At 42.3% G+C, this 16,305-nt stretch overlaps 1 protein-coding gene across 2 annotated transcripts in view; it reads right to left on the bottom strand.

The window, feature by feature from the left end:
• Positions 1-16,305, bottom strand: part of pax5 (paired box 5) — a 58,609-nt gene that overhangs the window by 26,338 nt on the left and 15,966 nt on the right. For both annotated transcript variants that reach the window (XM_018695796.2, XM_018695797.2), the window contains exons 2-5: positions 15,891-16,056; positions 11,859-12,056; positions 11,077-11,141; positions 7,684-7,809 (exon numbers count right to left, since the gene is read on the bottom strand). In XM_018695796.2, the coding sequence (XP_018551312.1) occupies positions 7,684-7,809; positions 11,077-11,141; positions 11,859-12,056; positions 15,891-16,056 (555 nt within the window). The remainder of the gene's footprint in view (positions 1-7,683; positions 7,810-11,076; positions 11,142-11,858; positions 12,057-15,890; positions 16,057-16,305) is intronic.

Below are 16,305 nucleotides of genomic sequence, written 5' to 3'. Positions count from 1 at the left end.
GACACATTTTATTTCAAAGACTTTAAGTAAATCTCAAATTTTATGATAGTATCCAGACAGCTAAAGGAAAAAAAGCCCTTCACTGTGCCACGTACCACACAAAACCTCGCTATACCTTTTCGGTACACAAAACCTCTTTCACCCACTCTCTTACAAACACATTGCTTGATCATAATCTCAGTTCTCTTCTATAGTCACACACACACTCATATACAGATGCTGGGAGCAGTGTGAGTGTATGGTCGAGGTCTCTGGTGACAGACCAATCAGGGGGGGAGATAAAGCCAGTATGATGCTTTAGCCTGGTAACCCACCGCGACCCATTTAATCCCACTGGCCAGTCCCCATGATGGAATTCAATTGATCAATCATGTAGCTCTGATGGCACCATTTCAGCCAGCTTATTGCTTTCTGCTTTCTCTCTGTCGCGCGCGCACATACACACACATACACATACACGCATGCCCTGAAAGACTGACCCAAGCCGACAGAGTGCCCACAAAGAACCAGAGAAAGACAGACAGCAAAGAGGAAGATAGAACCTGCTGTAATCAGGCAGTAAGAACAAAGCTTTTACTTCTGATAATCAATATTGTCCATTCATCTGTATGAATGTGTGTGTGTATGCTTGCATGTGTGCGTCTTGGTGTGGATGTGGGTGTGGGTGGGTGAGTAGTTTGATATCCGGCTGGTCTCATTGTATCCATGGATGGGTAAAGAAACTCATTGCCGTGACGGGTTAAATCCTATTCACTGTCGGATACACGCATGCCCACACACACACACACACACACACACACACACACACACACACACACACACACACAGCTGCCTCTATCTCTGTGAGTCAGTCTCAGAAGGGAAGCGCTTCTCTTCCCTCGTTTTCAGAGCAGAACAAAACAAACAATGAGCCCTTATTGTTCTCTCCTTTCTGCCTTTTTCCTCTCTCTTCCGCCTTCTCTGTCTCTCTCTTTTGCTCACTCACTCACGCACTCTCTCCCTACCTCCGGGATCTCTCTCTCTCTCTCTCTCTCTCAATCACCGTCTCCCTCTGACTCGGCCCGCCGTTCCCATTTTTCGACAACCCAGGAACAGTTGAATTATTAAATCCAAATACCTCTGAGAGTTAGATGGGTTGTCACCTGTTTGGAAGTTTCAGTGTGTGTGTGTCTGTGTGTGTGTGTAGGACAGTACCAGTGTATGTCGTTTTGAACTTGACATGGATTATCATACAGATGGGGCAAGGGTTATAAGTGTGACCTCAAAGCCCCAGCATGTGCATGCATGTTTGTCTCTGTGTGAAAATGTGTGTATGTGCATGTGTGTGTGTGTGTGAGAGAGAGAGAGAGAGAGAGAGAGAGAGAGAGAGAGAAGGAGTGCCCCCATCTCAACTCCAGAGATCCAAGTTTTCAGGGGTGGGAGACTCACTGAGAGGAACTCAGGGTGAAGGGCGGAGCCCCCCTCCCTCCTCTCCTCCGTCCTCCATCTCTTGCTTACCCCCAGCGTCTTTTATCTGGTAAGCTGCTGCATGTCACAGTGGATGCACAAGGGGGTGAGAGGTCAACTTGGCATTCTGGGTAAATGCCATTGACACTATTTCATCTTCGTGCAAGAGAAGGTTTTGAACAGCCACTATAGATGATTTTGGCATCATCTAGAACACGCACTGAGAATATTTTTCACTCAGGTTTAAAGGAAAGAAACATTCCTGTCAATAACTAGCACCACCTGTTCTGCCCTCCATGTCCATGTTGCACACACACACACACACACACACACACACACACACACACACACACACACAGTCTCTGTGTGTAAGAGAATAGGTTAAGATACAATAGTCCCCTTTTGGCCCCACAAGTCAAGTTCTTCCATTCACTCCTATTCATCTACATTCTGTCCCCGGTCAAACCCCCACTTCCCCTCTCTTTGGCTGGGGCCACAGGTCACCACAGGGCTTTACCCCCACACACTCCTGCTGCCAATATGTATACACAAACCCCATCGTCTTCCTGTGTTCCCATCACTTGCACAGCTGCCATTTCTGTTCTTATAAGTGACATCAAAAATAAAAGGTTTCCTGAGGCATATCGTGATGTATGATATGATATGATATGATATGATATGATATGATATGATATGATATGAGGACATCTTGTTACAACTGTGTATGTGGTGTCAGAAGATCTGAGATGTAATCTTAAAATCAATTCTTAAATTACCCTTAATGAAGAGAAGCTAAAATGGGGGTAACGTGATCTTTTTTTTTTTTTTTTTTTTTGGTTCTGCTAAGAAGTCTGGCTGGTGCATTTTGGACTTATGTATTTGATTTATGATTTATGTAAACCATGTTGGCTAAAATGTGTGCAGAGAGTTACAGTACTCCAAAAAAGAAGAAATGAAGGCATATATGACCATCTCCAGGTTTCTTCTGGATAATAGTGAACTGATATTAGAACGTCTCCTGAGCTGCAGAAAACAAGACTGGATGACACAGTTAACATGCTTATTCGAGCTGAGGCGGTCATCAAAAGTGACATCAAGATTTTTTACAGTTATAAGCTAAATTTTGGGACAAAGAGCCCAGCTGCTTTGAGGTATAAACCTGAACTGTGTCAGGGCCAATAGTAATAACCTCAGTCTTATAAATGTTTGACTGCAGGAAATTCTGTGCCATCCAGCATTTGAACTCAGTGATGCAGTCATTTAGTATATTCATTTAATAATCGTTTTATCGTAATTTAATTGGGGTTGAAAGAAAGATAAATTTGGGTATCATCTGCATAGGAGTGAAAAGTCACATTATGCCTGTGGATGATATGCCACAGAGTAACATGTATGTTGTAAGAGAACAACAGAGATCAAAGGACATACCCCTGAGGTACCCCACAGATAATTTTCCCAATTGAAGATCATGAATTAACTATGGCTAAAAAATCTATCTTGTAAATAAGAATAAAACCAATTCAGAACCAAACCAGAGATACCACTGCCAGTGTTGGAGACATTCCAATAAAATAAATGATCAACAGTGTTGAATGCAACACTTAAAGGACCAAAACTGAATATTTTCCAGCATCAGTGACAACCAGTAGATCACTTATTGTAGGAGTGTCTCTGTGGTTTGCCCTGAATCCTGACTGAAATGTCTTAGAGAGTCAATTCCTGTTTAGAGCTGCAGTCAGCTGTTCTGCAACTATCTCTTGGAAAGAAATGGCTGTTTGGAAATGGGTCTAAAATTAAACAGGGAGTTAGGGTCCAAAGAGGTTTTTTTTCAGAAGGTTTTGAACAATTGCATTCTTAAAATAAGTAGGGACTGAACCAGTCAATAGTGAGGCATTAATTACGTGAAGAATATATGGCTCTAACAGATCAATATAGTTCTTTTGATGCTGGAGACTTTATTAACAAAGAAGGTTAAAAAAATTCTTCACATTTCTTGGGGGAGGAGTCCATAATGACATTCAGAGGAGCTCCTGTGACACAGTTAATAACATTAAACAAAGTCCTGGAGTTGTGTCTGTTCTTATCGATAGGGTCAGAGAAATATCATGCTTTCTTTTACGTTTCTGTCTTTTAAAATATGAAGGTGCACTGTCAGTCTGGAAGCTTTCCGTCTCCACTCTGCTCTATGACAGCTCCTCTGTGATCTCTGACTAATAACCGGTATTATGGGCATCAGGAGTATCTGGGCACAGGGGGGAGCTAGTGGGTCTATGCCATGATGAGATGTATGTTGGCAGCGGAGCGGAGAAGAAGTTACTTTGCCTTAAAAAGACCGGAAGTAACCGGTTTGAAACCTACTTGGTTACCTGGGGCTTGAGACGGTCAGGCTGTTGGAGGTGTTTAAAACCGAATAAAAAGCTGTTGTTCGTTAAAGTATGAGAACTCAGTCTGCTTGGGTGAACACGTCCTTCAGATAAAAGCATGGATGATTCCAAAAGACGTTAAAATTATCAATGAAAAATGTGTTATAAACTGCAGACAGAGTGGAGCCACGTATGAAGGCTAAGGATCCGGTTAAAACGACCGCCACCCCGGGCAAGTGGGGGAATGGGTCCGCAGGTAAAAGCACGCTTGCCACAAGCGAGTGACGGAGTCTGCTAAAATCCTGTTTTAAGATCTCGGACGCCCAGCTGGAGACATCGTTGCAGCCAACATGGATAATAACATTGCGAACTCTGGAGTGCTTTGCCAGGAAGTAGATCTTGTCCAGGATGTCAGCTTCCTTAGCGCCTGGGAGACAGTAGCCTGTATAGATTTAACCCCGGACTGAAGCCAGGGGTCCTCACAAACGGCGACCGGGGCAGAAGCAGACGCGGCGGCCGAGCCGGAACGGCCGAGGCCGGGATTGAAGTAGGAGCAGCGGCGGCGTCAGCAGGCCGAGGAACTGTGGCAACCACCGCACCAGCCAGCGATGATTGTGTCCATATGCCTCTCAGCTTCCTGGGTTTCATATAACGTGGATCCGGCGGTCTTCTTCCTGAGGTGGAGGCAGCTCTCGCAGGTGAGGTGAGTGGCTTCTTTGTATCTTCAGTTTACATCCTTTACATCCAGACCTCCGATGGCTGAAATTCTTTGTTGGTTAGAAGAACTGGCTACAAAGCGACTAGGATATAAAATGTGTATCCCAAATATATGGCTGAAAGCTAGATAAAAGGTCAGTGTGTGTGTGTCTGAGAGAGAGAGAGAGAGAGAGAGAGAGAGACGCTGGCGTTTCTGTGTTGCTGAAGCTGCTCAGTGTCTCCACACCTTTTCTGTGGAGTACTGAGTGAGTAGAGTTGTGTGCTTCTCATAGTTTCCTGTGTGATCTCCTGTGTTATTTTTGGATTCTTGCTTTTTTGGACTGCACTACTCATAAGTAGAAACTATAAGCCACCCTGTAGTGCATTTGGGAATGCCATTGAACCATCATGCCCCATACACCAGGGTCATGAAGCAGGCAAAACTCATTTCAACCAGTGGACTGACAAAAGGCTTCATGCCCAGAATACATCAGTCCACTGGTTTGAAGTAAAATTCAGGGGGAAAAAAACAGAGATTAGGGTTTTTTGCATTTTTTGCCACTGCTGCACCAACTTTTCATGATTTTGTTTTCTGGAAACAAAACGGTTGTTCACTTCTTTTACTCAGGCTTTTAATTTTTTCACTTCATTCATGGAAGGTCAAGGTTTGAAGCTTTTTTTTGATGCTCAGAGCTTCACTGTGACTGTCTCATTACTGTGTATGTAACATATTCAGCTGCACAGAGAGATAGATTTAACAACAAAGTTAACAGGAGAACGCCGTGTGATTGTTGGCCTCGCGTGTGTGATGTCTTTCTCCCTCTGTGTGTATACAAATGTCCATACAGTCGAGCATATGGGTGTGAGTGTGTGTGTGCATGCTGAGAAACTTGCATTATTGTGTGTTTGTGTATGTGTTTGTCTGTCCATGTCAGTGCATGCTGTTCTCCCTGTCGCCCCTTGCTGTGTGTGTGTGTCATTATCCGGCGGGGGCTGCTCTAATGGAAGCTGTGATTAGCAATGCTGTTAATTAGACCACAGAGCCAACCGCTCAGACCTCTGCCACAAGAAACACTGCAGATAAAACACACAAGCAAAAACGTGACGCAGAGGGCGACAACGATGCTCGAATGACACTTTCTGGATGCTCCAGTGAAACGTGAAGTGATACCATGTTTTTGATATGAATTACGAAAGGGCAAGGCCCAGTCAGAGTAAAACACAAACAGACCACACATGTAGCGCATGGCATAGCTCATCACGTACATAAAGAACAAAATGAAGTAATAATGCTGCTAATTAGATTACAGAGCTCCTACTTTAACAACAGATCTGACCACAAAGGTTTTGCCACAGTCATTATGACATGGATACATTTCTGTAATCATACAGGACTCACATTATTCTTGTCAATGATGTATGGCTTTGTAGGAAAAGTAGACCCCTAATAGACCTGTTTCACAGCAGACATTTTGGCTTGTTAGAGCAGGAAAAGCACAACTGTAACTAATAGCGACGGCTCCACTCCTGGTAAGCTATGTCAGTGAACCAGCAGCCATGATAGCAGAACCCTGGAACAGGAACACCTTAATGAAACAGAGCCATCATTAATGTTATTAGTTACACTTGTGCTTTTCATCCAAGAAAAAGTCAAAATGTCCGCTGTGCGGACAATTGTGGGTTGGTATTAAATCTGTGAAGTGCTCTGATCTAATTCAAGAGTAGCTACTATTATAGTCAAGTTTTCATGCAATTTTAGCGCAAGTTTTAACAGAATTTCCAGAAAATTTACCAAAATGCATGTTTCCATCCATGCGTGAATATTAGGCACTGGGTGCATCAAGATTAATACTTGGTGGCACTGATTCTCCAGTCAGCTGCATTAAACCACTGTAGAGGAAGAGGGCGCAGTGACATGACGTAATTAAAAGAGCGACATTCAAACCTCAAACTGATGAAACCGTGTGGGAAATGTGATTTTCAATCCTCATTGATTTTTCTTTTGTCTCATCACGTGCCTTGTGTATATCATGAATTATCTGCAAAGTCTCCGGTGCTTTTAGTTGCATTTTGTTTCTTTATTGATTCACTAGTTTTTCCACCTCAACCAAGTGTAAAAACATTTTTTTTGACTTTTTATCAAATTTCCATCTTTTCTAGCTTTTTGTGTAAATTAAAAATGCTCATAAAAAAGCACCTTATATCTCAGCTGATGATGATTGATGGTGATGTCAGTGGCAGTTGTTTGTTGTGACCTTCATCTAAGCTAAAAACTATACCACCACGAATTATCAGCTACATGTGTGCGGAGGAAGAGGAGGTCTTTAGATCAAACATCATCATTATTCATATTAACTGTGTGTGTGTGTGGGTATCTGTGTTGGGTCTAAAGTCTTTGTGCTCTGTTGATGGGTAAGTGGGCCGTATCCAAGCATATCAGAATGCCCAAGGTGCATCTGGGATTCATCCTGGAACCTGCTGGAATGTTTTGGAAATTCATCAGAAGTGGGAATAGGACCCCATACTGTAATCTGTGTGTGTGAGTGAGTGAGAGAGAGAGTGAGAAATAGCCCCTAGTGGCGTTCTGTCACCCCCCCCCCTCGCTCCGACATCTGGTCCTGTCTCATTTACCGTAGGAGACTGTCTGCGTGATGGCTTTTTAATGCCACTGACACTGCCACATACACACTCACAATCATTGCAATCACTTGCATACACAAACACATGCATACAGCTACTAGAGAGAACCCCTTTATGTGCACACATATGTACAAGCTCACACCTCTATTAACATGCACACAACATTGATCCAGTATGACAGTGTATATGATCAATAGCACATGAATAAAACTAACTTCTCAGGAAGCTTTCATGTGAGGTGCCGTTAGTTAACAAATATGAAGATATATATGAAGATGTTTGGTTTAGAACTCCCATATTGCACGTACAAATACACACATCTGTCACTGATCCTCATGTGTTTCTTTCCATCTGGGCTTTCCATGCTGGTATGGAAAGGAGGCCCTCCTCCTGAGGCTGTCCATCATGTATTGTGTTTATGTATGCTGTGTGTTTGTGCTTCTATATATGTACAAAGGAAATACCCATTGAAAAATACAATGATTTGTAAGGATATGCAAAAACACACTCAGACATACAAACATATTCTTGTGCTCACCTTCGTCCCTCTTCCTCTTGCCCACATCAGCAGCTGAGCTGATCCCCAGAATGCCACTGATGGAGTACGAGGAGCCGGCCGAGTCGCTGGTCACTGCTGAGACCTGTGTGGCCGCCACGGACGTCGCTGCAGACAGATCACACCACGGCAGAAACAGGTTGGAGGTTGGCATTAAGAAATCACAAAACAGGCAACAGAAAAGATTGTTCTTTCTGAAAGCAGTTTTTAAGTTTCCTCAAAGGTCCTTTGAGAAAAATTCAGAATCTGTCTCAGAATTTCAAAAATGCATAAAGATCTGTTTGGAGATCTGAAACACCACTGACAGGATTAGAGTATAACTGTTCAAATGTCCAAAGTAACCCAGACTGTCTCTGTGAATAATTGTATTGAAAAACAACAATATTGCATCTACTTGTGTTTAGTGTGATTTTAAGGAGTTCAGGTCAGACTTTCCATTATAAAAGGACTTTGTGTTGGACTCATGTATAATAGAAAATGTCACCTATATAGGAGCATAACAGAATCATTGCATCATAACATTATGTACTATTTATAGACTCTAAATGCAAAAAACAGTTTTATAATATAATATCAAGAAGACAGGTAAAATAAAAGTGCAACAGCCACATACATGATAACATGCTATGACCGGAAACTGAGTTTTATAGGATGTTTTTACATGTGTAATGTTTAATGTTTAGTGCTTTGATATTACATACAATTAGGGCTGATCAAAAGACGCAAATAACAACTATAAGCTCTGTATGTCCATTATTCTGCACCTGTTACTTTACAACCAAAAACACTGTATAGAACAAAAGCCTCTGAGTGAATGCTACACAATTTAAATCCTATTTATTATATCCTATTTATTCTCTCCATAAACTTAACATAGATGCACTTTAATCCTCTAAAACTTTACTGGGCTATACAGGCTGAACTGAAGCTAGACAAAAAAAAAAAAAAAATGCCACAAAGGAGTCTGTCTGTATTTTGCTCCTCGTTGTCTCTCCCTCTAATCTTCTCCCCTGGAGGAGACAAGTTCCTCGCCGGGCGACACAGCGACATACTTGTCACCGCTTCAGTGACACGTACACACAAACACATCCTGCAACCTTCTGACACACACACACACAAATATACACATACACACACACCGAAACATACAGTCACTCACTCCTCCTTGGTCCCTTATCTGTGCCCCTGTAAGCGGACGTGGGGCTGAGTGACAGTATGGTATCCCAGGAGGGACAGAAAGGTGTGGAGACAGACATCCTAATCCTCTCTCCCAGCAGACCCCCAAACACAGAAAGACAAGACCGAAAAGGGGGGAAAAAAAGACGACAAACCAAAGGATCAAGGTCCTTTCCATCCGTTACTCCTTCGCTAACGACAAGGAGAGTATAATGAATGCATATCCCTCCTTTTCCCATCACTTGATTTAGCACTTCAATTATCTGATTTTCCTTTCTCTTTCTTTTCAGTCTTTTTTTTTTATCAGAACGTAACGCTTTTATTCTGCAAATCCAAATGTTCAATTTTCCGCCTGGGAGTGGGACCCATTTATCTGTGTAATCTGTAAGTGTGTGTGTATGCGTTTGTGTGTGTGTGTGTGTGTGTGTGCTTCTCAGCAAGTCTAGGTGTGTATGTATGTGGGTGTATGTGTGTGTGTGTGTGTGTGTGTGCCTGATAATTGTGTGTGTAAAAGGCAGGAGTCAGGGAGCAGTGTGTGTGAAATTAATTTAGATTAATAGACAATGTGCGATTATGAAGATATGAGAGACACTGAAACACAATCCACTGCAGGACAAAGTGAGGAAGCGAGTGAGGGAGAGAAAGGCTCTCATATTTATTTGTATTCTGAGATATTCATCAAATAAAAAGTAATAATGTTCCAGTCATAGCTGTAATAGATACTATTCAGTCTGTAACATGATTATAAACTACAAACCTTGTTAATTTAAAGAAAGATTATGTTTTTTAAATGTCCATTTAATTAAGTTAAGTTTAAGTGTTCTTAATAAACATAACTATAACAGTGTTCCTTTTTATGATTGGACAAGAGAATATTATTATTGTGACCTCCATAATTGTGGACAATGTCAGTTTAGGATCAAGACTATTCTTTTCATTCACCCCCATGAGGCAGACTCATGCATAACACTGCCATTGTTGCTTATTTACTAGTAAAATTGCAATCTGCTCTATGATGGCAAAACAAAACACGGTCAAAATAACCCACTAAGGGGCAAAAACTTGGCTGTGGGCCCCGGTTTGTGATAATTTGGCTGAACACAAAGTCATTTAGGAATATGCAGGGCCTCTCTTAAAGACAGGTACAGCAGACAAGACCAATCAAAAAAATGCAGTTAATAAAGTGATAAGTGAGGTATATTAAAAACTTTCAAAAACAAATTCACAGTTAATCAAATTAGCACAACCCAATTCATGCACAATAAATATGGACCTTTGTAGCCTTAGAGGTTGTGGGGCCCTGGAGCAGTTGTCTGCTTTGCCCTGTTCATAATCAATTAAACTAGAATTTGTGAACAATATTAATCTATCAACAGTCAAACAATCTCCAACAATAATAATGTGTTTCTGGATCCATTATGGTGATACTGAAACACCGTCTTTTATGAATTAAGTTTGTTCTCACTGAATGTTTAGGGTGATGTTCTTTGCTGCTCTGAACTCATGCAACAGTCTTTATGTTGAGTATTGTTGTTTGGAGTATGGTATCTCCTTCTGGTTACATTATCGCACTTCATTATGTTACAAAATAAACGTACATAAATGTGTATGTGTAACACTGTTGCTAGTTTGAGGCTGGGGAAGAAACATTGCTACTAAATACATTTGTATTGGAGTGCTGTTGTACTTAAGAGTTTTGGAACTTGTGCAGCGTCTTGTGCAGGTTTAAGTGGTTGACCATGTAATTGCATTGTCCCCAGTTTGAGTCTGGCTGGACACTGGTTACATGTCAGCTCTCCACTACATGTGACAACAGGTGTGGAAGGTACTTTGAAATATATATTAACTCCGGCCGTCTCACAAACATCAGTTACCAGTATCACTGCAAAAAAAAATCTTGTAATCCTTATAATGTTCTTATTAAGTAGAAAATAGACTAAACAAAATCCTATACTTTATAAACTGACTTAAATTTGAGACATCTTGATTAAAGCATTCAGGCGAGGAACTTTGTGGCGCACAACGTTTCACACTGTGTCCATGCAGCCTTTTGCTGTAAGTCAAGGTCCAGAATTTCAATTCGCCTCCTTGTTCCAAATACAGCCCACGGTCTCCACTCCCGAGAGACTCACACAGAAACGTCTCCCCTGTAAAATTTGCTTTGACAGTTTGAAACAGGATTTTACCGCAGCGACCTACCTAAATTGTGAGCCGACACTGAGCCCGTTTGGCCGGGCTGCTGCTGAACCTTAGTCCGAATGATCCTGCAGGAGGAGAAGAGGAGATATTAGTGTGAGTGATCGTTTGTGTGTGTGTGTGTGTGTGTGTGTGTGTGTGTGTGATGTGAGAGAGAGAGAGTGGATTCTGAGTGACAGAGAGAACATGACCATCGTGGGAGCGCAAAACTGTGTGTATGTATGTGTGTGTGTGTGTGTGTGTGAGTGTGTGAAGTGGCTGAGGCAGGCTGACATGGCAGAGGGGCCTCACACTTCCTGCTTGGCTGCTCATGCAAGCCTTTTTTTCCCCTCTTTCCTTCCCTTTCTTTTCCTTTCCTCCCCTTTTTCCTCTCCTCCTCTCTCCTTTCCTTTCCTTCCTTTCCCTTTCTTTCCTTTCCTTTTGTGACTGTTTCTTTCCTTACTCCCCGCACACCTTCCTTCCCTTTTGTCTGCCTCTTTTGCTCACTCCTTCTCTCTCTTATTTCACCATCCCTCCCTCTCTCTCTGCCTCTATGCTCAGGGGAAAGGGTTGTCATTGTACCATCGTGTTGAACCACTGAGCTGCAGCCACTTCATACATATGGAGACTGGGGCCTCTTTGCTATTCTCTTTTCCACTCTCAGACACACACACACACACACACACAAACACACACGCATAAAACACACGGTATTATACTCCTCTGTGCTCTACCTACACTCAGTACCTGTTGCTATAAGTTGATACACACACACACACACACATAGATTACACAGACTGTGGTACCTGTTGATGGAGCTGACACTGGGGACGCTGTCGTTGTCGCACACTCTCTCAGCTAGGAGCCTGTCCCGGATCTCCCAGGCAAACATGGTGGGGTTTTGGCGTTTGTAATCGGCGATCTTGTCGACCACTTTGGGTGTAGCAACCTTTGGTTTGGATCCCCCGATTACCCCGGGGCGGATACTGCCCGTTTCATAGTACCTGTCAACCAACTGCAAGGAAGACATTGGCATCGGTCATAAGGAGAAACACATGAAGGTTGTAGTAATAGTAGAAGAAGTGTTAAAAGCTGTTGGAAGGTTAAACCTGTAAATCCAAACATGTTTTCAGGTATCTGTAATTTTTCAGATTGCCTCCAGTCAGTTTTAAATATATCTTGAAATTAAACATTTGACATTTAATAGATCCAAAATGGGATGAAAATAATAATTTATGCAATAACAACATGTAAGAATGATAAGGCTCAGCAGTTTAATTAGCAGTTTATACATTCATGGTTTTGTGACCTGATCAGTTGATCTGACATTGATGCTCTTATTATGACAATATTAATAGATGCAGGTAATTGTGTACAACACATTTATACTTTTTATTGTCAGCTCTCCCGAAAAAGACCAAAACTGGCAATGCATTCATTTGTCAGTACCTGTACTTTCTGACTTCCTGTCTGTGGCACCCAGAATGAGTCACAAAATAATAGTTTCCTTTAAAAAAAAACAGAAGAGCAATAGAATAACTGTGCACTATAGTTTTTGCAAATATTAATTTTGGTGTGAACAGTGTATTTATAAGGGACTATTTTCAGCGGTGCGGTTTGTGCTCTATTGAGCATTTACAGCAGCAGGACGGTGTTCGTGGGATAGACTCAAAATAAATTACAGTGCCTATGTTCGTTGAGATGAAGGCACATGTCTGTTGGTGCTGTGGCTCACATTTTAACTGTTTTGGGGCAACAATGGAGTTAAATGGCATAGAGCATTAAACTATATTAAGTTTTGGCCACAAAGACAGTACCTGTTAGTAGGATTTGGTTTGTAGACCTGAGACACCTGTGTGTTGTTTGTTTATTCCTCCATCTTTATCTCTTAAAACTAAAACCTACAATTGCCAAAACCACATTTTGACTTTAGTGGCACCATTAAAGCTGTGAATTAATTATGTTGAGTTTTTCATTGTTACATACTGGTCTCCAAAGAATTGGCATGTTTAAAAAAAAAAAAAAAAAACACCTCTGTTGTTTTTACTGGTCCTTTAGTTCCCCCCTCCTGGTGGTGATTTGGACATTGTTCCACTCAGCCTCAAATGTTTTCCCTCTCGGCTTTAGAGCTGAAGGAATGACCTTCTTCACTGCAGTCAGGACTCACTCACTGTCTTTGGCTAAAATTCAAAACTGTTCAAAACATGCTTCACGTCCCACTGGACTTTCCCTTGACCCCCTTCTGTCTCTCGCACTTGATCTTGTAAAAGCTGATTCTCTTGTCTTGTGTCTCCTTTCTCAAAAGATGGACAGATTCACATTTTTCAAGTTTATGTTATAAAACAATACTCACTCGTCCATGTAGATTAAAAGAATTATTGCGGCCTGTAAATGTTCACACAGTAAAATAAAGTGATCAATGGGATGCGGTTCACTCCTTGCTCTGTGCAAAAATGCACTCTTAAAGTAATCCAAAGCTAATATGAGTCCTTGTCAGACTGGATGTGTTACAAAGTCTTTTTAGTATGAAATTCTCTCTGTTCCTCCACTGAAGCTCAGCAAGGAAACACAGTCTGAGGAAACACTGAGATGTTTTTTTTTTCACACTAAAAAATACTAAAACTTCGGAGGATACTTGCCTCATATTAGCATCAGCTGAACATCAGAGTGCGTTTTTGCTGAGAGCGAGGACTGTCCATTTTGTCATCCACCTCTTACTTTTGTGAGGAATCCCTTCACGACGAGGGGGAGTGATTACAGCAGCCACTTCAGTGCACAGACCACACAGTCATGTGAGTACTGTATTAAGCAGACTTGAAAAATAATGCTTGGATAGAGACGGCAAAGGAAGCTGCTCCAGCTACTTGAGTCAATTGAGGAATCTTATAACTCTTGCCAAATTTACTTTTCATGCTGCTGCTGCTGCTTGGCCAGATCTCCCTCTCTGATCTCAGTGGGGCTCACCTGGTTTAATGAAGGTGAAATATAAAGATAACTGTGTCAGCTAAATGACTAAATGTAAATGTAATACGCTGAAAAAACTGACTCGACCTGTGAATGGCTTTTTGTTTTCTTTGGCAATTTCACATTGTGACACAGAGGTAAGAGGAGGATAGACACACACACACACACACACACAGACAAGACACACACACACACACACACATACTAGTGCAAACACACGCACTCACAGATTCAGGCGTTTCGTGTCCACCATGGCTATTTCATGAATGTATTTGCATGCAGAAGGGGCATGGGGGCAGGGGGTGGGAGGACAGCAAATGCGCTACTCAGCTTGCAGAAAAGGGTGTGTGTGTGTGTGTGGGGGGGGGTGCTGTGTGTGGATGCAAGCTGTCAGTCAGTCTTAAACCTGCTGCTCTCTCTCTCTCTCTCTCTCTCCTCTCTCTCTCTCTCTCCTCTCTCTCTCTCTCCTCTCTCTCTCTCTCTCTCTCTCTCTCTCTCTCTCTCTCCACCGCTGTACAGTAGAGTAATCCCTTCCATGAAGATGTGTGTTCCTGTAAATGTGCGTTTCCTTGTCTTTCTTTTTAAGTGTGCGTGTGTGCGCATGTTGCATTACACGGGGTGTGTGTTGCACGTTTTGACTATTCACAGCTGGAGTATAAACACAGCTAAAGGAGAAACAATCTATTTTCAAATGGAAAACTATTTAAATTATTCACAGCTGAATCATTGGTGAATAAACGAGCGTGGTTATTGATATCCGCACAACAATGAGCCAACACACACACACCACACACACACACATGCACACACACACACACACACACACAGGGTGGTAGAGTTGGTGTTTTTGTTCTGCTGGCACCAGAGAGACAGAGAGGAGAGGATAAAACAACCCTCCCTCCCTCCTTCCATCCCTCGATCCCCTCTCTCTCTCCACCCCCCCTCACGGTAACGCTTCAGTGAGTTGAACGGCCAGGACAGGGGGAGAGAGAGAGAGGTAGAGAGAGAAAGACAGAGAGGGAGAGAGGGAAAAAGAGAAGCAAGGGAGAACAATGAGCTACACATTTTTTGATATAGCTGAGGGTCGCTGTAGCTAATCCTTCCCCTCCGTCCCCACAAATGGTCTCTGTCTCTCATTCGTTTTTTTTTTCTTTTTCCTGCACTCTTCTTCTTTAACACGCCTTTCCCCTTTTGATTGTGTTCCTTGTTCTTGTCTTTCTCCCATTCTCCATCTCCCTCTGTCTTTTTTTTTTTTTTTTTTTTTTTTTAGGGGGTGCAGAAATATGGTGCCACTTTCATTTTGATGCTAATTCCAAAAAGTGATGAATCTTTTCCCTTTTGTCCCTCTTTCTTCTGTGGGGGACGGAACGAGCAGGGATTTACTCTTGAATTTAGCTTTGAAAAGGCAGAGGGAGAGACAGACAGACAGAGAGAGAGGAGGCGGGGGCAGAGACACAGAAATATTGAGAGGGGTCGGACGAGAAATACAGGATACAGAGAGAGTAGAGGAAGGTGAAAAGGCAAAAAAAAAAAAAAAAGAGCGAGAGACAGAGAAACGAGATAGAGAAATAAGGGGCAAGGGTAAAACGAAGACAGACAGTTCTGGGAATGCAGCTTGTGCATGTTGAGGGAAATGAATACATGACACTAAATGAGTCAGTGTGACCTTACAGGAACCTCAGTTTGACACATGTTGAGTTAATGTCCCTAACCAGAACAAACCAAAAATGAACCAGGTGTGTAAAGTTGACGTTTGCTGCAGACATTTTAAACCATCCTGTGTGGTGCTGCAATAGGTTGCACCTCAAGATATTTTCCATTTTGCGTAAAGGATGTTGTCACCGTGCTGTCGTAGGTGCTCACAGGCTTCTTACCTGCCCAGTATCTTGCTGACGCATCCATGGCTGACTCGTAGCTGGCGTGAGATGTCGCAGGGCCGAACCCCCTGGTGGGCGAGTTCTACTATTCGCTGTCGTACTACATCTGGGAGGGGCCTGCCGTTTACAAACACACCTCCGAGCTGGTTCACTCCACCATGTCCTGGAGGAGAGAAAGTGAAAAGACGCAGTTTTAAATGAATGAAAGGAAGGTCAAGGATGAATGAGAGAGAAAGATGTTACGGCTGCCTAGCTGGAGAAATATAAATTAGTTTACAGGCAATTAAATAGAAATAGATAAAGTCAAATGTGGGTGACCACATGCAAGGCTAAACAACTGTGGCTTTAGCTCCTTATGTAACAAATGAAAACTGCTAACAAACAAAATTCAATAATAAAAAGCGTTTCTCAT

The sequence above is a fragment of the Lates calcarifer genome, linkage group LG5, assembly GCF_001640805.2.
Source record: "Lates calcarifer isolate ASB-BC8 linkage group LG5, TLL_Latcal_v3, whole genome shotgun sequence".
NCBI classification, from domain to species: domain Eukaryota; kingdom Metazoa; phylum Chordata; class Actinopteri; family Centropomidae; genus Lates; species Lates calcarifer.
The sequence above is the reverse complement of the archived record's forward strand: the minus strand, read 5'-3'. Positions and strand labels throughout refer to the sequence as shown.